This window comes from Trifolium pratense, linkage group LG3 (assembly GCF_020283565.1).
Source record: "Trifolium pratense cultivar HEN17-A07 linkage group LG3, ARS_RC_1.1, whole genome shotgun sequence".
In the NCBI taxonomy this organism is placed as follows: Eukaryota; Viridiplantae; Streptophyta; class Magnoliopsida; order Fabales; family Fabaceae; genus Trifolium; species Trifolium pratense.
This window is the reverse complement of record NC_060061.1, coordinates 24,508,538-24,533,320: the sequence shown is the minus strand read 5'-3', so window position 1 is coordinate 24,533,320 and position 24,783 is coordinate 24,508,538. Positions and strand designations below refer to the sequence as shown.

At 33.4% G+C, this 24,783-nt stretch overlaps 1 protein-coding gene across 1 annotated transcript; it reads left to right on the top strand.

Annotated features, from left to right (window-relative positions):
• The first annotated feature begins 7,048 nt into the window (after positions 1-7,048).
• Positions 7,049-11,811, top strand: LOC123917740 (nucleolin 1). Its single transcript, XM_045969561.1, has 18 exons — positions 7,049-7,324; positions 7,427-7,475; positions 7,975-8,120; positions 8,239-8,463; positions 8,591-8,695; positions 8,817-8,930; positions 9,027-9,107; positions 9,192-9,290; positions 9,428-9,481; positions 9,709-9,798; positions 9,896-9,946; positions 10,033-10,121; positions 10,214-10,325; positions 10,432-10,523; positions 10,614-10,692; positions 10,787-10,878; positions 10,981-11,279; positions 11,506-11,811. Exons 1-18 carry the CDS (start codon positions 7,292-7,294, stop codon positions 11,532-11,534), a joined length of 1,839 nt encoding a protein of 612 aa, XP_045825517.1. The 5' UTR covers positions 7,049-7,291; the 3' UTR covers positions 11,535-11,811.
• The last annotated feature ends 12,972 nt before the right edge of the window (positions 11,812-24,783 follow it).

The following is a 24,783-nucleotide window of genomic DNA, read 5'->3' as shown; positions in this document are numbered from 1 at the left end:
GCTTCCCGATAAACATGCATAATTTCCACTTATCAATCCTTCTCTAGCAACCAGCTGATCTTTTTAACCAATGCAAATTCAGTCACTCCTCTGACTCGTCTTGCACTTATAACTTGCACAACAGCATGTGAATCAATACACAACTCTACTTTTGTAAAACCCATTCTATGAGCCATAGTTAATCCCTCTACCACTCCTCACAATTCAGCGGTAAAGGCATTGCAAATACCAATCTTTTTAGCAAAAACCTCTAAGTAATTCTCCTTGATTTCCTCTTATAACACCACCACAGCCTACTTTCCCTTCTTCTTTACAAACACCATCAATATTGAGTTTTACAAAGTTTCCATGAGGAATTGTCCAACCTATATGAGATATAGCCCTCGAGCGCTGCAATATAAGATCATTCGAGCACATAGCCGTCTTGTAATCTCCTGCTAACTTGCTAACATATTGCACTTGATCAATTGGTCTTCGGAAATTGCAATCATGCAACTCCTTATTACAAACATTTGTGTTTAAATTCTATATACTCCCTCTTGTCTCTTTTTACAAACATTTGTGTTATTCATAAAAGTAATAGTAGTATTAGTGGTTTTTAAATTGGTATAGTATATCAAGTTTAAGTTAATAGAATAAAACGACTTATTCAATCCTATAAATAATATGATAAAATTAAAGTGACTACAATACATATGTCTCTAGATCTGCATGGTTGGTGAACTTAATCGCTATGTGAATCAATAGTTGACCAAAATTTATATGCCAATCTGAATATGAACATCGCAACAAGACGAGAGAGCAGACGAACACCACACGAAGATGAGAAATCAAACGAGATACAAAACCACAAATCAAAAACACAATAAACCCAGTGGCGATAGCTTGGAGGTTTAGAAGGAAGAAACAATGGAACCCAAGCAATTGTTAAGAGACACCGATTGGCGAAACAAAGGCAGAAGCTTGAAAAAGGGGTTGAGCAAACCGTGATGGCAAGATGAACCCAAAGAGACACATCACGACGACGACAAAACACAAATCACCGATCTAAAGGTCGATTAATTTGATGTATGGATTTAGACAAAAGCAAGTCTATGGCTAGATGCGGCAACGACTGCTTAGACAATCCCATATGGGGTTTAAGGGTGTCACTGGCCACGAAGATCGTGATGTAACCCCAAGGTGGTGCGAAGGATCTCAACTTGAAGACACCAACACCAACAGAACGCCAAAGGGGCCAAAACAACAACAACTCATAAGAAGCAGCGCACCAAATCCATAGTTAGATATAAAAATTTATTTCTCAAAGCAATCTTTTAGATCCCTGCACCACCTGTATAACAAACTCATACAACTTCTAAATTAGCCCAACTACACCGACAAGAAGTCTGCTTAATTTTATCAGGTAACTCCGTTAATCAATTATCTTATTATTAAATAACACTTCATTCTCCGCCTTCCACAATATTATTTGCCAAATCAATTGAAACCCCTTCCTCGATTTTTTAGTTCGTGTGGTCTCACTCAAACAATCAAAGAGGACAACACATATTTGGAAGAATTGCAATAATAACATAAAACCATAGGAAAAACTCATATCATATAGGACAAGCAAAATCACAATGAATGAAAAGATAACATGAGGTATCTAACTCTTTTACGAAACAAACAGTCTCAACATGCTTCTGGATGTAAAATTCGCCACTTGTCAAGACCATTCTTTATTGCAATTCTATCATAAAATAATGGGTAAATAGTGTTATACCCCCTGCAAAATAGGCGAGTTTTGCGTTACCCCCCTGCAAAATATTTTTTTGAGATTACCCCTCTGCAATGTCAAGATTTTTTGCGTTACCCCCCCTGGCTCAACAAGTGGGCATATGACATGGAAGAATCTTGACGTGGCATGACACATGGAAATTAATTTATTTTTTATTTATTTTTAATTGCCAACTCATTAATTAATGTGGGTTTTTAATTAAAAAAATGAAAAAAAAACTTAAAAGTTGTTATATTTTTATGAACTTACTTAAAAGAAAGTTTTTTTTTTTTACTAAAAGTTGTTATTATATATATATATAAAAAAATTCTTATATATATATATATAATAACTAATAACAGAGTAACCAAAAAAAAATGAAGATGAAAAAAAAAACTAATAATAATAATAGTAACCAAAAAACTAATAATAATAATAATAATAATAATAATAATAATAACTAATAATAATAGAGTAACCAAAAAAAAAAGTTTCTTTAAATAAAAAAATTTCTTTAAAAAAAAAAGTTTCTTTAAAAAAAAGTTTCTTTAAAAAAAAAAGATTTCTTTAAAAAAAAAGTTTCTTTAAAAAAAAAGTTTTTTTCATTTTTTTTAATTAAAAAATAAATAATTACTGAGTTGGCAATTAAAAATAAATAAAAAATAAATTAATTTCCACGTGCCATGCCACGTCAAGATTCGTCCATGTCATATGCCCACTTGTTGAGCCAGGGGGGTAACGCAAGGAATCTTGACATTGCAGGGGGTAATCTCAAAAAAATATTTTGCAGGGGGGTAACGCAAAACTCGCCTATTTTGCAGGGGGGTATGACACTATTTACCCTAAAATAATTGCCACGAAAACACAATGACTTTCGAATGTGTCAGACTTGTCAAATAACTGATTATCCAAAAAGTTTAAACTGTTAGGATAAGGCCACATCAATGATTTTATATTATCTCTAACACATCCCCTAACGCAAGAGCCCACTTGGGCTTGAAGCGTGGATAATGCATAGGTCCACCTACCATATGCTTAAATTACACTTTTTAATTAGAAAGTGAGGGGAGCGAGGATCAAACTCTAAATCACTTAGTCATAGAGGCTCTGATACCATGTCAAATAACCAATTATCCCAAAAGCTTAAGCTGTTAGGATAATGTCACATCAATGGTTTATATTATCTCTAACAAGGCTATCCCTTTTTTTTTTTTTTGAAAACCCCGGACACCACACTTGTATCGTCCCTACCATCTTTTTAGCAAGCAAATTGTAAGTTTATTTAACCGAAAAGGATTTGTCTCCTTCTGACAACCATTTCCACGCATCATCAGTTTGAAAGATATTGACCGGTTCCAACATCTCAATAAGATACCCAACATGGTGCTCTTCCTAAATGAATCTCTTTCCCCGCCGATCAATGTCCCAAATCCACCTCTCCCCATCAAATACTCTAAACCCACTTATCATCGAATCTTTTTGCGTAGACAAGGAAACAACCACGAAAAGTGACATAGAGATGTTTTCCCTAACCAACAATCAAACAAAAAACGAGTTGAGTCTGCATTATCCATTACAGTAATGGGAATAATTGGGAGGAAAACTACAATTCTTCAATCTAACTTTCTACGAAATCAATCCACCTTATTTTCCAACAAGCACTTCATTCCAAAAAGAGTTCATTTGCTTTTATCTCGAGAAATCACTCTCCAACTCACAAAATTTATTTTATTACCTCATTTGACCCTTCCACATAAATTGCCTCTAAATTCTCACCACTTTCTTTCGGACTTGGACCAACGTATAAGGGACAAATAAAAAATTGAATTAGAATTCAACTCTAAGTTCAACAACACAATTCTCCTTCCAAAACTAATATGTTTTAATTGTGACCATTGACAACACATTATCATCACGCTCCTTTACAACATCTTCAATTTCTTCCAAAGTGAATGGTGAAATAAAACTATTATTATCCGCTTCTAACAAGTTAGGGAAAACCGCACCATCCATTTGGTTTGACTCCTCTAAGTTCCGTTCCGCAAAATGCTTCTAAAAATATCCTCCACCTCATTTCTAATCAGTGTAAGAGATTCCAACTAATTATTACCATCTTTTTAACGTCTGAGACATTATTCCTCTATGCTATAATCTTAAACACCTATGGATTTTTTGAGTTAAGTCACATTCTCAAAGTCATTTTGACCTTGATTTTTGGACAATATCTGACTCCTTACTATTAAATATACTATAGACCGATGAACTTAACCTTACGACACACCAATGTACCAAAAGTAATAAAGAGGGTCATAATTGTCACGGTTTGCTAGAGAATAAGACATTACAAAGTGATGAAAAAACGCAAATACTAAGATATTTCATTCCATTGAAATTCTACAAATCAAAGTGGTTAGAATATTTACCGTGTGGTTAAAAGACTTAAATCAATTAGTTAAACCAGTTTATGATTGGTTAAAATATTTATACTTGTAAGTATAATAATACATTTTTTTTTGTTTTTAACCTCTGGTTCCCAGGAAAAAAGGTTATGGCAATTCAAAATTCGATTACAAAGTAAATAAAGTCTGACCAAATATTATTTCCACAAAAATTTGAACCCAAATACTCCTGAACAATTTATCTTAAGGGGGAATTCATTAACCATTAAGTAATAATGTCCCCGTGAGTTTAACTCGGTTGGTAGGGACATCGCAATTTATGTGCAGAGGTCGGTGACCGAACATTAGACACTCTACTTATCACCTTTAAGGTCAATTTCTAGCCACTAGGCTAGTTAAAAAAAAGTAATAGTAATTGGTGTAAAAAAATAGGGTAAATGCCTATTTACCTCCCTGCAAAATTATGGATTTTTCGTTTACCCCCTGCGTGAATTTTTTTTCTGTTTACCCTCTACAATGTCAAGATTTTTTCATTTTGCCCCCTAAATGGACAAGTGGGCATCTGACTGTACATCTTTGCTGACTTGACATGCACACGTGGAAATACATTAAATTTGTATTTATTTTTAAAAATTCACGTCAATTAATATTTTTTAAAAAATAAAAATTATTTTAAAAAAAAAGATTCTTAAAAGTTTATTATTATTTTTTTAATATTTTTTTTTACAGTCAAAAAGAGTAATAATTTTTTTTATAAAAAAAACTCTTAAAACTTTATTATTATACATTTCTTAATAACTTTTTTTTTACTATAAAAAAAAAAAATTTATAAAAAAATAAACTCTTAAAACTTTATTATTATGTTTTCTTTAATAATTTTTTTACTGTAAAAAAAATAATACTAAAATTTTATGAATTTGTAAAAATAATAAAAAATAAATTTTAAAAAATAAATTTTAAAAAATAAGTTTATTATTTTTTAAATTTATTTGTTAAAATTCTTTTTAAATTTATTTTATATTATTTTTAAAGATTCTTAAAAAAAGTATTAAAAAATAATAATAAAGTTTTAAGAATTTAGTTTTTTTAAAATGTATTATTTCTTGAATTTTTCTTTTTTGCATTAAAAAATAATAATAAAGTTTTAAGAATTTGTTTTTTTTTAAAAATAATTTAATAATATTAACTGACGTAGATTTTTAAAAATATATATAAATTTAATGTATTTTCACATGTGCATGTCACGTTAGCAAAGATGCACAGTCAGATGCTCAATTGTCCATCTAGGGGGCAAAATTGAAAAATCTCGACATTACAGGGGGTAAATAGACATTTATCCAAAAAAGTATAGTAATTGAGTGACTAATTAGAGAGGGGAATCAATGTACATATTTTCTTGCTAAACTTAGAACCTCCTCAGATCATATGCTGGCTCCATGACTCATGATTCTCTTCTAGAAGGCGTTCGCGATCTTCTTAGTAACGACGCAATAAGAACCGTATTTCTTCGTGAATAGTTTTTCTTTTTGTTTTGTTTTTTCTTTTCTTTTTAGCTCTCCTAAAAAAAGTGACTAAATACAATAAAAGTTTTCTAAATAAAAAGTAAATATGTGCAAGGATCTTGTACCATACTGGAATTTCATAAATAGTTCAAATTAAATTAGTTTTTATTTATAAAATTAATATTTGAAATTTTTTAGGGTTAAATATGTTTTTGGTCCCTACAAAATGGTGATCTTATAAGTTTAATCCTTACTTAATTTTTATTATATTTTTAGTCCCTGGAAAATTATATAGTATGCACTATATTTTGATCCATACGGTTAAATTATATTTTTGAATGATTTTTTCACAAGAATTAGCTTATATTTTTGAATAATTTTTTCGCAAGTATATTTAAAACATCACAAAAAGTTCCTCCAGAAAAAATAAGGTAAAAATTTAATTTACAGGTCATGATTTTCGTTATGTTTATTTTGAACTTTTGCGGTTTAAAAAATTCATATTTAATTCATATCGTGTTAAACAATTCTAAATTTTAGTAAATAATCTTTATATGACACTAGCGGCCAGACAGGGCGCGTTTCGCGTCTGTCTGTGTCTATTATGCAAACTTAAGTCAAAAAATAAAAAATACATGTCTTATGTTATGATGAGTTTGTTAATAAAATATTTTTGCTGCTAAAAAAAAGAATGCCTTATGTTATGGTATTTATTAATAAAATATTTTTGCCTCTAAAAAAAAATCAAAGATATTGTTGGTATTATGAAAAGTTTACACAATTTTTTTTTGTATCCTCTTTATGTATAATATAGATATAGAAGTATAGATAGGTATAGATATAGAATAGAATAGATGTATAGAATAGATAAATTTGTTTATAAAAATTTTTTGCTGCTAAAAGAAAAAAATACATGTCTTATGTTAGGGTGAATTTGTTAATAAAAGATATAAAAATCAAGGGTATTGTTGATATTATGAAAAATTCACACAAAAAACAATGTATCCTCTTTATATTATGTATGTATACAAGCAGAGAATAAAACTATGTCTAAGAAATATTTTATAAGGACTAAAAATATAATAAAAGTTAAGTAATGACTAAACTTAAAAGATCCATATCAGTAGTATGTTAGAGGTCCCGGGTTCAATCTCGAACTCATTGTAAAAAAAAAAAATATATATATATATATATATAATCAAATTTTTTATTACACAAAACTATACTTTTTCTTATAGAAAAACAGTTTATTTTTATTTTTTTGCAAAAAATCTTTTATTATTATTTAGTTTATTTTTATTTTTTTCTTATAGAAAAACAGTTTTTTTTTTTTGGAAAAAATCTTTTAGTATTATTATTTAGTTTATTTTTATTACACTTGTTTATGAGGTGAGAGAAAAATATCTTGTCACCGGCAAAAAAAACCTAATAGCCAAACCTCATTAGCACGTGCTGTTTGTGTGCCGAAAGCCCAAACCCTAAACCCATAGTGCTACTGTCGTTCGTGTATATAAACACTTCAGCCTCTCTCAAAATTAAATCCTCTCTCTCTGCTATTTCCAAAACCCTAATTCTCTCAGCCGCAGGGTTTTGAATAGCTTCTCCAATTTCTACCTTCTCTTCCCTTTCCAATGGCCAAGTCAAGCAAGAAATCCGCTACCAAAGTAACTCTTTTCTTCAATCTCTTGTTAATTTCTCTTCTCACTCGATTATTTTTTGTTGGTGTTTAATTTCTAATTGTTGTTTGTTTTTGGTTTGTTTTGAAGGTTGAAGATGCTCCCGTTGTTGTTTCTCCAGCCAAGTCTGGAAAGAAAGGTACGGTTGTTAATTTTCGTTGCTTTATTATTCTGCTTCGATTTTTTTTTTTGTTTAAAGATTGTATTTTTACTCTGTTTTGTTTGAAAAAAGTAATATTTTTACTCTGTTTATCGGTTTTGATTCATGGGGTTTTGAATGTTGATTAATCTTTTACATCCATAGAGTCATGTATATGATTTAGTGCAGAGCTGATTTTTCAATTGATTTTAATTTTAATTTTCAGTTTATTTTTGAAGTTAAGTACTACATGTATTATATGTTAATGAATACTAAATTGGTTTTGATTCATGGAATGTTGATTAATCTGTTTCGTCCATATTTATTTTTCAAAATTGGTTCTTTGATTCGTAAAGTTAAGTAGTATATGTATTATATGTTAATATTAATTTTAATTGAGGTGTTATTGATTGGTCCAATTGATTTTATGAAAATTAGAATAAATCTTCTTTTTTTGTTGTTGATTTTATTTTAATTGGATTATTTGACTTTGATATAGGCAAGAGGCAGGCTGAGGAAGAAGCTAAGGCAGTGAGTGCAAAGAAGCAAAAGCTAGAAGAGGTTAAGCAAAAGAAGGAGGCTGAGTTGAAGAAGGTTAAGGAAGAAAGTAGTTCAGATGAATCCTCTGATGAGTCTGAGGACGAGGTACTATTATATTCACTGTATATATATGCTTTGATGTCTTTTTTGTGATTGCTGATCATGGTCTGTTTTATTATTGTTGTTGATTATGTTATGTTATGTGAAATTTACTTGGTCACAGAAACCGGTCGCTCCCGCAAAAAAGACCCCAGCCAAAAATGGGGATGTGAAGAAAGCCCCCAAGCCAGTTTCTAGTTCCAGCTCAGAGGAGTCTGAAGACTCTTCTGATGAGGAAGCTAGTGTAAAGAAGCCAACTAAAGTAGAGGCTGCTAAGGTTACTAAGGTGGTGCCAAAGGAGGAAAGTTCTGACGATTCAGAGTCAGATGATGATTCATCTGAAGATGAGGTATTATTCATTTTCTAAGTTCATTGCATGTTAAGCCTTGAATTTATATCATTGTATCAACATCATTTTATTCTGTTTTTTAAAAGGCTCTTAATAATTTCACACATTCTTCTTTCTATTTGTTCAGAAACCTGCAGTAAAAGCTGTTGCTTCTAAAAATGTGAGTGCCCCAGCAAAGAAAGAAGCTAGTTCTTCTGATGATTCTTCCGATGAAGACTCTGATGAAGATGAAGTGAGTAGTACATTTCATAGTATCTCTTGAATAGTTGCCACCTCCTGATTATTAGTGATTTTTTTTGTTGAGTGGAATACCAGTATACCTTGCTTTCTTTAATCTTGGTAATTAATTTCAGGCTCCAAAACCAAAGGCTGCCCCTGCTGCAGCCAAGAACGGATCTGTTCCTGCAAAGAAGCCTGCTGAAAGCTCTGACTCTGACAGCTCAGAGTCTGATTCTGATGATGACAAGGTAATTGCCTGGTGATTGCTACTTCTCTAATGGATGCATGTTTTGATTTCATATAACAATAATAGTTGTGATAATAATATATGCAATTTGTCACAGAACAAGAAAAAACCTGCAACTACTGTTCCCAAAACTGAAAGCTCAGATGATGATTCAAGTGAGGACAGCTCTGATGAAGAGGTAAGTTCTTTAATTATTAAATAATCTGCAATTAAAAAATCTTAAGCAAATATTCTAACTTATAATTTATTCCGCATCACTTAGGATACAAAGCCTACAAAGCCTGCTGCAACTCCTAAGGCTGCTGCAGCTGCGAAGGAAGATAGCTCTTCTGATGAAGATAGCAGCTCTGACGAAGACACTGTAATAAATACTTTTCTTGCTAATGTGATTGTTGATCCTTATACTTAGCTTACGCTTGCATTAAGAAGTTGTTATGTGATCTATCATTATTTAGTTGTGCTATTTTTTATGTTTCAATTGGCATTCCACTGTTGCAGGAAACCGGAAAATCTAATGGAAACAAGAAAACTGTGGCTGCTGTGAAGACACAGGTTAGTGAATCAGAGAGTGATTCCTCTGATAATTAGATGAAATTTGAAACATGACACTAGCTGAATAAGTCTATATAGACTAACTATAACTATTTTATATATATATATATATATATATATATATATATATAGATAGATAGATAGATAGATAGATAGATAGATAGATAGATAGATATTTTTTATGTAATTATTATGTTATTTATACTGTGATAATGTGTCAATAACAGGATAAAATGGAAGTTGATGATGACAGTGATAGTTCTGACGACAGTGAGGAGGAGAGTGACGAAGAACCCGCCAAAACTCCCCAGAAAAAGGTTAGCATATTGATCATCTCTATTTGTGTAATCCTGATTTTAATTTAAATTTGCAATCCTGGTTAATTTTTTAAAAAATATTTTACTTGTGTAACAGGTTGTCAAAGATGTGGAGATGGTTGATGCTAACAAATCTGCAAAAAAAGCTGTAATTATTTGATACATGCTGTTCTTTTTGGGCTTGAGATAATTTAAATTTAAATTGATGATGTATATGATATTTCAAATTTGCAGCCTGCTACCCCAGCTACACCCAATCAGAGTGGCGGTTCAAAGACATTGTTTTGTGGAAACTTGTCATTTAGTGTGCAGCGAGCTGATATGTACTTATTTTCTTCTTCTCACTCATGTGATTTTTTGTTATTTTATTTTATTTTATTTTATTTGTTATCTATCTAACTTTGAAATTATTCAGAGAAAATTTCTTCGGTGAAGACGTTGTTGATGTCCGTCTTGCTAATGATGAGGATGGAAGGTTTAAAGGATTTGGACATGTTGAGTTTGCAACTGCAGAGGCAGCCCAAAGTGTAAGCTTTTAGCATCTTCTCAACTTTTTGGAATAGATGAAAACTCATTTTGGATTCATTTGTTATCCAGTATTTTTATTTGAATGTTTTTGTTTTTAATAAATAGGCACTTGAGTTGAATGGGCAAGAATTGTTGCAACGTGCCATCCGACTTGATTTAGCTCGGGAGAGGGGGGCTTATACTCCTAATGCTAACAGGTAATTACTATATACAATTATTTATCTTTTAATTTTATTTTTCTTATCACTTGTATTGATTCTATTATTCCTTATTTTTATTAATTGCAGCAACTACTCAGCTCAAAGTGGTGGAAGATCTCAAACAATATTTGTCAAAGGTTTTGATAGTAATCTAGGGGAGGATGAGGTAATTTTATTCCCCACTCCTGGTTTTTTTTTTATTGTTTTGCTTTGACTTCATTTGTTTGTAGTTAACAGCGCTCTTGTTTTGTTATGTATAGATAAGATCAAAATTGGAAGAACATTTTGGTTCCTGTGGGGAAGTTACAAGGGTGTCAATCCCCAAAGATTTTGACTCTGGTTATGTCAAGGGGTATGTTTCATTGGCATAATCTTATATTGAAAACTCTACTCACTTCATGAATTGTTTACCAAAAAAAATGTTATGATCTGACTTCTATAATGATATTTTCAGGTTTGCATACATGGACTTCAAAGATTCTGACAGCATGAGCAAAGCTCTAGAACTCAGTGGGAGTGAACTTGGAGGTTATGCTTTGACAGTGGATGAAGCCAAACCTAGAGATAGTCAAGGTTCTGGGAGTAGAGGAGGTCCTGCTGGAAGGCGTGGTCGCTTTAGTAGTGGAAGGGGGGATAGTGGAAGAGGTCGATTTGGTAGCGGAAGGGGGGATAGCGGAAGAGGTCGATTTGGTGGAAGGGATAGTGGCCGTAGAGGTCGAGGAATAGGTCGTACTGGATTCAACAAACCAGAAGGTACATTTATATTTCCTATGATTGTTATTGTGTACTATGTTCTGCTAATAGGTCCTCTGTTATTTTTCCAACTCTATCTTCTAAACAAACAGATTATTATATGTCAAATGACTTTTCAACAGTAAATTTTCTAAAACAAGTTTTCAATTAACAAGCTTTTAGTTCATTTTTCCTCATGACTATTTGATGACTTCAGTATTTGATTATTTGAACTTGCCTTTTTCAGGAACGAAGAAAACTTTTGCTGATGACTAGAGTGGTGGTATTTTTTGCTGATGTTGAAACTTATCTTCAGTCTTGGGGATACTGAAAACTTATATCTTTATGCATCTTATTATTTTTATTTCTAGTAGTTTTTCTTGCTCAGTTTTGTTTTGGTAATTTGTAGTATGAATTGGAAAAGATGGTTATGTATCGGAAATTTTTGTGATTGATAGTCTCAGTCTTATGGATTTTGGAATTTCTGCGGCTATTTGAATTTGCAGCAGATGTTTGTTTAATTACATGAATTAATCTTATAAATTTATCATTATATTTAAATATTTAACGAGTCCTTATTTCATGTGTTAAGACCTTATTTTAATCATTTGATAAAAAAAAATCATCAAATTTATCATGCACAGTCAGTCCACACCAAATCTTGTTCTCTGTCTAGCTTTTCTCTGTTTTCACTACCAAATCTTGTTTTGTCTTCTCTCTCTTCACCGCTGGCCACCCACCTTGTTGCTAACCATGAAAACACCACCGTTGAAAATATATTCAGACTAAGATTTTAAGAATCCAATCGTCACCTTCTCTCTGGTTTTTCTTTTACCTTAGGCCAGCTTTTCAGAAATTAAACATTTTTGCCCCCTTTTATCTTTGAATCAAAACCCATAACTTTATTTCATTGTTGAAGCACTTCCATTGATGATCATGCTGAAAAATTAACGACACTATTTTATCAACCATTTACGTCTTGGTGGAGTATGTCTTGGTGGAGATATAGAGACGGAGAGAGGTGTTGTTGTTGACTAAAAATTGTAGGAAATGTGAGTGAAGTATTCAGGAGTTATACATTCACAGTTGACCTTCCTTTGCTCTCATTCACCCTTATCTCACCCTACCTTATTGATAGTTTGAGTACAAATTGCAGAGGTGCAAGTGTACGAAATCTATGGAAACTATCAATCAAATGGTTCATAATATTTGTGTATCATGTAACACTTATCTAACTTATGCATCTTAACCAAAACCAATAATAATGGGTCCGATTTTTTTTATAAAAGCTTCGAATAAAAAATTGGTTTGGTTTGAATAGTTTCTCATGTTGTCATAAGTATTGCATTAATTTTGTTACAAAGAAGAAGCTTTTTAAATAATTTTTCATAAAAATTATTTTTAATAGATATTTTTTTATAAAATTGTGAAAAGTTAAAATCTCTACCATCAATATTTAAGTTATTGAATGTCAAAATCACTATTTTGATTTGTAAAATGATAAATTTGAAATAATTTTGCTATTTTTAATTAAGTTATCATAATTTTTTTTAATTACAAAAAAAATTATTTTTTAAAGTCGGAAACAAACGGAATGAAAATTTGTTGGCATTTAAAATTGTGTGAATCTGCGCATAATATTTACAACATCTAATCCAATTCCTGGCTTGTATATTAGGTTGTTTTTCATTTATTAGAGGTGGAGATGTAAATGAGTGGAGTTTGAGCGGAGAACTTCGTATGGTGGCATGGACTCCTCCTCTTGATAACTGTGTTAAGCTTAATGTTGACGGGAGTTCCTTAGGTAACTTTGGTAGATCTGGTTATGGTGGTATCATTCGTAACAATGTTGGTGGATGGCTTTATGGTTTCTCTGATTTTTGTGGCATAACCACCAATCTTAAAGCTTGGTTATTAGCCATTGTTCATGGTCTTAGTTTGACTTGGTCAAAAGGGTACACTGAAGTTATTTGTGAATATGATTCCAAAGTCGCTATCGATCTCATTGATCAAGGGGTTCTGAATACCCACCCTTATGCCCATGTGGTGAACTGTATTCGAAATTACAAGAATAATGTTTGGTCTCTTCATTTTCAACATACCTTGGGAGAAGACAATTTTTGTGCAGATTGGCTTGCCAAGTATGACTCTAATATGGACCAAGGTTTAATGGTTTGAGAATCTTGTCTCATGCTCTATCCATTATCCTTTCGAGTGATGCTGTTGGTCTCATGAGAACTAGACCTTAATTTTTTCTTGTTTATTTTCTTACTGATAAAAAAGAGAGTGAAGATTGAGCGGAGAATACTTTGCCACTATTTTTTTCCTCGTCTAAAATATTCTTCATTCTCCACTTTTTTTTTTGGTTCCTGTCTCCTTAGAAATCAAGGACACAGTAGTATGATCCTATAGAACAGATCCTGTTCAAGTAGATTCTTGCATATCTCCATAGTTTCTGCAGAGGTTTATCAACATTAAAAAATATCAATTTTCTATTATTTTTAATTTGTTATAAAAAATAGTAAAATTTAATTATAAAACAAATAAAAATTAAAACATTATTGTAAATTTTGGGAAAATAATAATTATATCATATAAACAAAATTTATTTACATTGTCTGAACAGCTGCACTGTCATCCTGTGTGAAAGCTATTGCAGTTGAAAACTTGAACAGAATGGGTGATCAACAAAGGGATGCACACACGCGGTGCAATAATTGTTTGTGTTGTGTTGTGTACACTGTGAAGGAAGGAATTCAAACAATTTTACAAAATGTACTTGGTGAGAATCTATCTTAGATTTTTTTTATTTTTTTGGTACGTGAATCTATCTTAGATTTGCAAGGATGACAATGTTTCTTGGGAGAAATTCTTAGGTGAGTACTCACCTAAGCATTAATGATTAGGCACAACCAATCATATAATTACAAATAATTAATAATTAATTTATGAAATAATTACAACTAATTAATAGAGTAGTAATTAAAACCAAATCTCTACCAATAAGGAAAGAAAAAAAACATGTGCACTTTATAAATAAAAAAAATTCTAATCGCTCAAATTTTTTTGTTTCTAACTAAGCTCTCTTTTTTAATTTTATTTATTTATTTATTTATTTGTTTCAATTATTTTTTCTCTATTTTTTTGGGAAATTTATAGACTGCAAACTATTATGGTTTTGTTTTGTAAAAATGAAAGAGTGGATAGTTGATAAACAAATTTATCGATGAGTTCAAAAAAAAAATTATCGATGAGTTCATAACAAATAAATTATAAGGTAGTTTATAGTCAATAAGCTTACTAATTCAATTTATAGTGTTTAGTAAAATTAATGGTTGGACTAACTTATAATCAATAACTTATTTTGTCAATTAAATCATTCTTCACCTAGGTAAACTTAAAATATAATGAAATAGTGCAAAATAACATGATTGGAACAATTTCTAAAAAAAATAAATAATAGGAACAAGAAATAAACGAAAATATTTTCGTAAAAAAAAACGAAAAATATTTAAACAAACCAAAAGAAATAAACGAAAAATATCAAATAAAAAAATAAATAAACGAAAAATAAAAAATAGAGCCGGAACAAGAAAAATATGAGGGATTGGAAAAATAATTATACAATGCACACGTTTTTTTTCCTTATTTTTAGAGAAGAGATTTGATGTACCAAAAAAAAAAAAGAGAAGAGATTTGATTTTAATGCCTACTTCATTAATTACTAGTAAGTATTTAATAAATTAATTATTTATAATTATATGATTGGTTGTGCCTAATAATTAATGCTTAGGTGATGACTCACCTAAGAATTTCTCGTTTCTTGGTGCCGTTTAGCATGCACAAATTGGATAATTTGTGCACAGTGCACAAAAAGTTTTTGCAGGACAGGTGTCAGTCTACACCTTTTTGTACCGGTTATAATGAAAATATAATAATGTTTGCTATTTAAACCCAACTTTCTTGTCCGTATAAAAAGTAATACATACCATACCAAAATATACTTTTTTACCCCTCTTTTCACGTTTTTCATTTACCTTTTTTAATTATTATTAATAAAATAATAATAATAATAATAATAATAAAATAAATTCTAAATTATTTTTATTTAATTGAGTTTAAAAATAACACATTACACTCTCACACGGTATAAATTGTTTGGGCTAATTTTAAGTTTTATCATATACAATCAAACTTTGAATGTATAGATCGATTGAGTCTCATCGGATACCTATTTTTTATAAAAGGGCCATGAAATTTGACTAAAACTACCGGTTTTGACTGGAGATTTCGAATTGACTTAAATATGAAAACAATCCCTGTAATTATGGCTTGTTTTGATTTTGATCCGTTTAAAATAAGTTTTTTTTTTTTACTTTAGTCCCCTCAAAATCTAAAAAATTTTAAAAATGTCCTTAAGGTGGATTATTTGTTGACCTACCAAATTGTTGATGATTATACCGATTAGGATTAGGGTTATTTGATGATGTGGATATTTACATGTAATTTTCATTTAACTTTTAAATTAAAAATTACATTTTTCATTTTTCAGAAAACAAAATATCACTTTTTTTACGGGGACTAAATCAAACTATTTTTAAAGGGACCAAAATCAAAACAAGGTATAATTGCAAGACTGATTTCATATTTAAACATTTCGAATTTTATCAATTCAATTATTCAATATCACATAATTAGACTGAAAAACAAATGAGAATCAAAATTTTGTGCAACCAGATAAATGGTTTCAGAAGCAAACACAATTAATAAATTACTCACTGAAACCATTCTACCAGTAAAATGGTTTCAGAATACAACTATGTGCAACCATTCTACAAACTAAATGGTTTCAGAAGCAAATAACTAATAATCAACTTACTGAAATCATTCTACCAGCAAAATGGTTTCAGATTACAACTCTCTGACACCATTCTACCATATAAATGGTTTCAGAAGGATTTCGGTGTCCAAATCAAACGAACCAAGTCTCTATTTGTAGGGAAAAAAAATTATGAATTTTGGTATAAAAAATAAAAAATAAAAAATTAATTTACGACGAAATAATCGAGTTTAAAGTAGTGAAAAATTGCGTTTTTTTTTCGGTGTCCAAATCAAACGAACCAAGTCTCTATTTGTAGAGAAAAAAAATTATGAATTTTGGTATAAAAAATAAAAAATAAAAAATTAATTTACGATGAAATAATCGAGTTTAAAGTATAAAATGAAAAAAATCACGCAGACCCATTCATATGCTGACACGTGGCTGCCTTTTTCAAAAGCAAAATTTTCTCTCTCCAGCTTATAATCTAGTGTGGCGCAGACAGGATGATCTGATAGATCAGGATGATCTGGGCTGTCTGATTGATCAGACAGTCTTAATGAGATCTCATCTTGGCTGTCTGATGGAAATCAACGGTCTGTAACCATGGTCCTTCCGTACGCGCGCGACACTGGATCCACGTCTATTAATTGTTTAAGAAGGTGGGGCGCGTGTTGTTATTTTTTTTTTATGTAAAATTACAGAAATGCCCCTGTTGCTCTATTCTTTCAAAAATTAAAAGAATGAGTATTTTGGTCCAATTGAAAAGGTGCACCTTGCTAACTTAGACCTAACTAGGGTCTAAGTTAGAAAACCCCTAACCCCTATATATATATATATATATATATATATATATATATATATATATATATATATATATATATATATATATACATACGGAACACTTTCATACATATTTTTTATGTGAGAGGCAACAACATTTTAGAACACTTTCATACAGATTTTTTCGTGTAACTCAACGACAAACGTTTTTTTTTTTAAAGTAATGGAAGGAAGGATCAATTTACTAAAGTATTTATATTAAACATTTATGCCTAACATTCTTTCATATATAGCAAAATAATATTTTCCCTTCAATAATTCATTTGGGCTCATAAATATATTTGGAACCAAACTTCTTAGCCCAAAACACACAAAAAATAACAAAAATTTATATCATTTTAAATAATGGTTTGGTGGGGTCACAATTTTTTTTTTTGTGTATGACCAATAAGTCATAAAAAAGTAACAAGTAAACAATTCAAATTAATTTTAACCATTTGAATATTATATATTATATCCAATGGTCCATATTGAAATACATAAACTTGTGCACCCATGCACAAATTCTACAACTGGACCAAAAAAGTACCAACTTTAGTACAAAGTCAAATTATTTTGAACACATTTTTTTTTTCTATGAAATAAATTACAAGATATACTTAAAACATTTGAAATATATAGAATATTTAATATTAAAAATTTAAATTACTATTATATTCCCTCTCTATTAAAATTTTAGAGTCAAAATAATAATAAAATTGTCGCATATATTCCAAATACTATGTTTTCTAGTTTTCCCGCCGATCTTACTCCACATTTTTTTCCCTTTCTCTGAGGTAAATATTTAAGTCCTCGATTATAATAATATTTTAAAATGAAATTAAGCGGAATGAAATAAGTATAAATTATATTCAATTGTTGAAATATTTTATGACAGAATAGAACAATATTCTCACTCTATTCGTGTGTGTTAGTTAATCTCATCTCTCAAGTTGCACAACGATAAGTATAGTTAAATCGGAGTCTTGTGTGTGACTTGCTTGCTTATTCAATTCTTCTATGCAGAAACGAAGATCTTTAATAATGCCTGAATACAATTGTTGTCGAATGTGTGAATTTGTGAAATGATGATCTTAATGAATATGCCCTTGTTCAATATTAAATAGACACATGTGATGAACTTTATATGTATATGATATGTTAGCTAGTCAAGTAACAAACACAATTTTCTACTTACGTAGAGAACAATGTAAAATCTTTACACGTCCGCTACTTAAGTAGACAACTGCAGGGGGGTGTCGAATTTTTCATTTGAGTTAAATATATTTTTGGTCCATATAAATATCTTAAATTTCACTTGTAGTCCATATAAAAAATTTAAGCAAGTTTTGGCCCCTCAAATATTTTCTCTCATGATTTTTGGTCTCAGTTTTTCAGTCAAGTCGTGTATATCGTTCAAAAGTTTTTTTCTTTCCGCAATCATGTTTAATATGAATCTCTCTTGCAAAAGTTTAATTTTTTTTTAACAAGGATGAATTAAATATGAATTTTTTAGTTTTTCTACGCATAAAAATCATCTTATATATCTAATCATATATATAATTATTTAGATCTTATTGCGAAAGAGGTTCTTATAATATTATAAATATGAATACAAAAATCAATTCAAATATGTGAAAGTACACAAGAGTTTGATTAAAAGTAGAGACTAAAAGTTGTGACCGGAAAATATTAGAAGGACCAAAATTTGCTAATTTTTTTTATAGAGACTATAAACAAAATTCGAGATATATATAGTGACCAAAAACTTATTTAATCTTGCTATTTTTATAAAATTCGCTACTTAAATAACGTAAGGATAAAAATAAAATTTAGCATTCCACAAATCCTAGCTCAACTGGCAAAAATGCCGAAATTGCTAGTGTTCTGGTAAAAAACAAGGGGGTTTGTATTATTGATTAAATGGTATGACTACACTCAGTTCAATCCCAACAACCCTGGGAGTTTTATAAGTCAGACTAAGCTCCTTTTACCAATGAAAGTATGGAGCTATTTATAGAGCCTCTAGTCTTCTTCTCCAAGTAAGGGTTCCTACAAATCCGGTCTTCAGCGCCTTTTCCGGTGATGCAGCGTGAAAGTAGGAATAAAACCTTGGTCTCCAAGCTATGGCGGTTTCAAGGAGTTAGTTTCTTCATTCCCAAGTTAATCGCTGAGGCAGGGAAGGATGAAGATATTTTATTATCGTATACAAATCCGTCTTATGGGCGTTATCCGTCATCACCTACCTCGCCAAGGCCTTATATCGCCAAATGGACGTTTAGAATTTAATTGTTTTGGGCCTGTTTCCTTTCTCATATTAATTGGGCTAGTTTGATTTTGCCTTTAAGCCCATTGCCCAGTCCACAGCCCCCCAAGCATGAGATCCGTAGGAATGAAATGCTTAAATACAATTCGAATTTCCCTCCATAATTCTTGGCGCGTGATATACCGCGTTTCTCTCCCACTCTCTGGCGCACGTTCTTACGTTCATGAGCAACTCTCATTAACCGTTTCCCCACCTGCTGCTGCCACGATGAGATTCTTTGTCTATAAAAGTGGGACTTTGATGAAATAATCAGTTCATCCCTTCTTACCTGCGAAATTCTAAGCTTTCCTTTCAGAGTTATGTCTCCCAAAAATCCTCCCTTTGAATGTGGTCAATCCCCTGCTTCCCCCGTCATCAAGCGGCTTCGCCGTATGTTGACCCTGAGTACGGAGGACTTAATGGACGATTTTGGTGAGTTCTCGGAATTTGTCAAAGAGCTTAATGACTATTGCTGGAGGCTAACCAAGGAAGAGAAGCGTTTTCTTGACAGTGTGCTGCGTCTAGAGAAAGAGTTGAAGGATAGTGCATCCTTTGTGATTGCTGTGGAGAATGTCAAAGAATGCCATGCCGAAGTTACCGAAGCTGTCGACAGCCAGATAGAGATCACGAAAGAGACCATGGGTGTGCAGGAGGAAATCTTAGGAATATGCTTCAACGAGGAGCGGAGAGTGGACGATCGTTTGGCGCTGCTGAACAAGGAGATGAAGCCGCTTGTGAAGAGGAAGAGGGCTCTTCAAGGCGAGATTAGGGATGATGTTGCTAAGTTGATTTCCAGGCGCCACTCTTTGGTGGACCTTTTGGACAAGCAGAGCGAACTAAGAGAGGATCTGAAGCCCATTGAAGAAAACATGGTGAAGGCGAAGAGGGTGAAACGGGCATTGGAGGAAATGCACCGTATCGCCGTTGCCGATGCTGGTGAATTGGGGAGCTCTACCATGCCATGAAGTCTTTTGTTTGCTCATCTTTCCGTTTTGTGCTTTTCTTTCAAGTATTTGTAATTTGCTTCCGCATTTTGGGATCTTTGTTATTTTCATTCTGTTTCTTTGCTTCCGTTGTATTTCCTTTATAAGAATTTGAGTATTAAGCAATTTCCTTTCCTTATGTGTTGCTCTTCTGTTCTTTTTAGTACCGCCTCCCTTTGCGATCTTCGATAACTAAAATGGGTCAAATTTTGACTTCTTGGAAATATAAAAGTGGCATTTCTCGAGACAGTCAAAACTTGGTGGTTACAACCGTCCACACATTTATTACTATCGTTAATAACGATGTTAAGGTTAAGCATTGACTATAAATATCACCTGCTAAAAACTCGAATTTTCATCAATTTGTTTTGAATCTTTATGATGGAAAATAACAATGCGAAAAAACCTGTTGCCAGAAGCACTCCGCCTCAGCGGAGGAAGAAAAGAGTTGAGGTTTCAACCTCTAACTCCACTCGCTCCCGTCGATCGAAAGAGGTCAAGGAGGTGGAGGTTATCGTCCTTTCTTCGGATACTTCTGATTCTGGTAGCACCGACAGGGATTATGCTTCGTTCTTGGAGACCTACATCCCTCCTGAGCTTCGTGCTTCTTCGTCAAGTGGGGAAGAAAGCTCCTACGCTACTGCCGAGTCCAAGTTGACTTTTGCTGAGCCTGCGCAGAAGGATTCGGAGTCTGATTGATAGGATTTTAGGATTTTTCCATGTAGCCTTGGTTTCTCCTCGTTGTACTTTTTATTTGCTGCTAATAATAAAGATTTTCTTTCTTGCTTTGAGTAGAATGATTTACTTTTATTTTTTCTTGACTTTTTGGCTTCTTCTCGTTGGGCGTTGTTTTGGATATCTTCGCCGCGCCCCACGGGCGAATCAAACTTTTTTCGGCGAGATAATTTGTCCTGGCGTGGCCCTTCCTTTAAAGGCGTTATAGTTAGTCATCTCGCCTATAGGCGTTGTAATTAAATATCTGACGATAAATCTTCTATGATTTACTCTTGGGATGTGCGCTTTGACACGTACGCGATCCGACGACTCACATGACACTACTCGTTCGAACCTTACAACTTCAAATTAACTGTTCGGAGTAAAGTCTTAAAAATAGGGGTTTTGCTCTTTCTTTTTCCTTTACTTCTTCTGCAAAATCTTCTACTCCCATTCCGATCCAGTTTACGCTCTCTTCTTCATTCTCTTGATAAAGGTTTTCAACGGTCTTCGTTTTAAGACGACTTTATCTCCCTGCTTCGAGGTCTTCATCTGTTTCATAAGGTATTTCATTTCATACCTTTCTTCTTTTCGTTAATTAGGTCTGTTCTGAGTAGGAACCCTAATTTCTCTAATTAGGTTTAGAACAAATGGTTATTTTGAGGGAGCTAGATGAGGATGAGGGGAGAGTTCCTATTTCTTCTCCTAGTTATCTCGAGTGGGCGCAAGAAGTTCACGCCCACTATACTAGGGCTAACGGCGTTCTTAATAGCCGGGGGTTTTATTCGGAATTGTGGGGTTTTGATGTTGGGAGTAGTAGTAGTGATAGCGATAGCAGTAGTGATAGTAGTAATGACAGTGATTGCGTCATAATCTCCCCTTCCTCTTTCACAGGAAAGCGGAAGAACCCCTGCCGAGATCTGGTCGTTGCTGACTACATTCCAGTCACCATGGAAGTTTCTTCAAAGTATACTAGTGTGGAAATGGTGAGGAGCTTTAGGAAAGCTGTCAAACTCTCTGACTCCCTTCCTCGTGAAGATTTGATTATAACCGAGCCCGTCAAGGAGGGCGAGTTCGTGTTTTCCAAGAATGATACCCCGCCAGATTATTTCTATCTTTATACTGGCGTGATCCAGCCCCTCAATATTTGGTTGCCTTTCACTTCTTTCGAGGCGGAGATGTTGAAGGTTCTTAACGTCGCCCCCACCCAGCTCCATCCTAATAGTTGGGCCTTTATAAAAGCTTTTGAGGTAATGTGTTCAGGTTTTAACCTGGATCCCTCTGTTGGTGTTTTCTTCTCTTTTTACCAAATAAAGAACCTAAAACCTCAGTCTCTAGTTTCCCTTAGTAGTCAACCCAACCGTCGTCTTCTAAGTTTATATGCCTCCAATTTCAAAAACTTCAAAGACTCTTTTCTTCGGGTTCGCAATGATGAGAAATTTCCTGATCTGATGTATGATGAGGTTGAGGATCCTCTATTTCCTTTCTATTGGACCAATAACCCTAGGCTTATCAAGGGAGCCATCTTTGAGGCTTTGAGTGATTTTGAACAAGATACCGTCACCTTCCTTGATTCCTATGCCCTTATGGATACCGCTGACGTTCTTAGGTGTGAGGGTAATAGTGGCGCCTTGGAAGAATATTTGCGTAAGTGATAAATTTGTATCTTTCTTTATTTGTTTTATGTTGATCTCACCTCGTTACTAACTTGTGTTTTTTTTTTGCATTCCTTGTTTTTGTAGAGAGAATGAGAACTATCTCGAATGAGGAGAGATTGGCGTTTTTGGCAAAGGCTCGCCAGCAGAAGGCCAACCCCGCCGTTGCTGTGGTCGACCCATTGAAGCAGCTACAAGTGGAGGAAGCTGCTGCCAAAGAAGGGCGAAGTAAGAAGAAGCATGAAGGGCGGATCCGTGTCGAGATCCCGGGGAAAGCAGCTCCTGGAGCCAAGGAAACCGAGGGTGTCGAACCTCCTCCTCCCAAAAAACAAAAAATAGAGAAAACTACTCAAAAGGCTGGGAGTGCTGACAAGGGCAAAGGCGCGGCTTCCAGTTCTTCTCAGCCTCCTTCTCAAGACGCTGAAGCCGCTGCGCCCCTTTCCTGGAGCTCCTTCGATCCTCTGGAGTTTATTGAGAGAGGAGTAACCATGGTGGGTGACATGACTCGCTTCACCAACACTTCGACGGAGGACCTGAGGAAGAAAGCCTTAGAGTATGAAGTCAAGGGTACTCTCCTTAATTATCTGTTGACAAACCGCCAGGAGCAAGAGGTTATGGAGGCGAGGCAAAAAGTGAAGATGGTTGATGATAACCTCGCTGATATTGAGAAGAGGTATTCTGAAACTAAGGCGAAGCTGGAGGAGGACATCAAAAAGTTGAAGGAGGAACGGGAGGGCGAGGCAGAGAGGCTGAGGAAAGACTATGAAGAGAAAGTGGCGAAGATCAAAGAAAGCTACGCCGCCTCTGAGGCAAAGCTCAGGGAGAATGCTGCTGCCCAGGTTGAGAAGCTTTCCAAGCTTTCCAAGGAGAAGGATGAAGCGGTGCTTTCTGTTGGGACCTTAGCTGATGAGAAAGCTAGATTGGAGAGTGATGTCACAGAGCTTCAGCTCTATGCCGCCAACCAATATGACGAGGGCTTTTCCTTTGCTATAGAACAGGTCAAGCTTCTTTTTCCAGATCTCGATGCTAAGCGCCTTGGCGAAGCTGATGCAATGAATCAAATTGTTGACGGCAAGCTCGTTCCCTATGTTACTCCTCAGTGAATGATCTCTTTTGTAATGATTTTGTTTTTCGTCCTTCTGTGGCTTTTTTGTAACTATCTTGTATGCCCTTTGTGGCTTTAAACAATTTGCCCTTTGTTGGGTCCTTTATTAATTTCTTCATTCGCCCTTAAGTTTTTTCTTCATAACTTCTCGGATGAATTTTGCATTACGTTGTGAGGTAACGCATTCTGTCGTTCTCGTCTAGGAAACTTGTCCTTGCACCTGCGACATCTTCGACTTTCAATAATAATTGTAAATTGATACAAATAACTTTATACCTGTTGTCTTTTGGCGTTATAATGAATCGCCTGCTTTGGTTGTGTATAAGCTTCTTCTGGCGGTGTTGATAATCTTGCCTTTCTCTGCTGTTTCTTTTTCTGACGTACCCAACTCGTAAGACTTACAGGTAACGCCAAGGCCTTGCAACCTTGTTTAATTTTTCTTTTTCTGACGTACCCAACTCGTAAGACTTACAGGTAACGCCAAGGCCTTGCAACCTTGTTTAATTTTTCTTTTTCTGACGTACCAAACTCGTAAGACTTACAGGTAACGCCAAGGCCTTGCAACCTTGTTTAATTTTTCTTTTTCTGACGTACCCAACTCGTAAGACTTACAGGTAACGCCAAGGCCTTGCAACCTTGTTTAATTTTTCTTTTTCTGACGTACCCAACTCGTAAGACTTACAGGTAACGCCAAGGCCTTGCAACCTTGTTTTATGGTTCAGCGCTCACATCTGAGTTGATCTTTGATAAAGATTCAGAGCTCAAGTTTGAGATAACCATTTTCGTTGATTTAGAGCCCGTAACTTAATCAGGTTGACGCAAATATTTTGACATATGCAAGAAGATATAAACTACTAGAATTTTGAAATTCAATGAGCCTCGATAAAAACCCCAGTTAAAACAGGGGAAAAGAGTGTCTCATTGTCTTTTTATTCATTTATGAAAACGGTTCTTATACATCATTAAAAATATTGCTAAAAGAAGGGAATGGTTTTACTTATTCTTCCACCAGTGACGTGATGCCCCGCGATTAGCTGTAGTAAAACTTTAAGTTTGCTACGTTCCACGTCCTGGGGAGGATTCTTCCTTCCATGGTCTCTAGACGATATGCTCCTCCTTCGA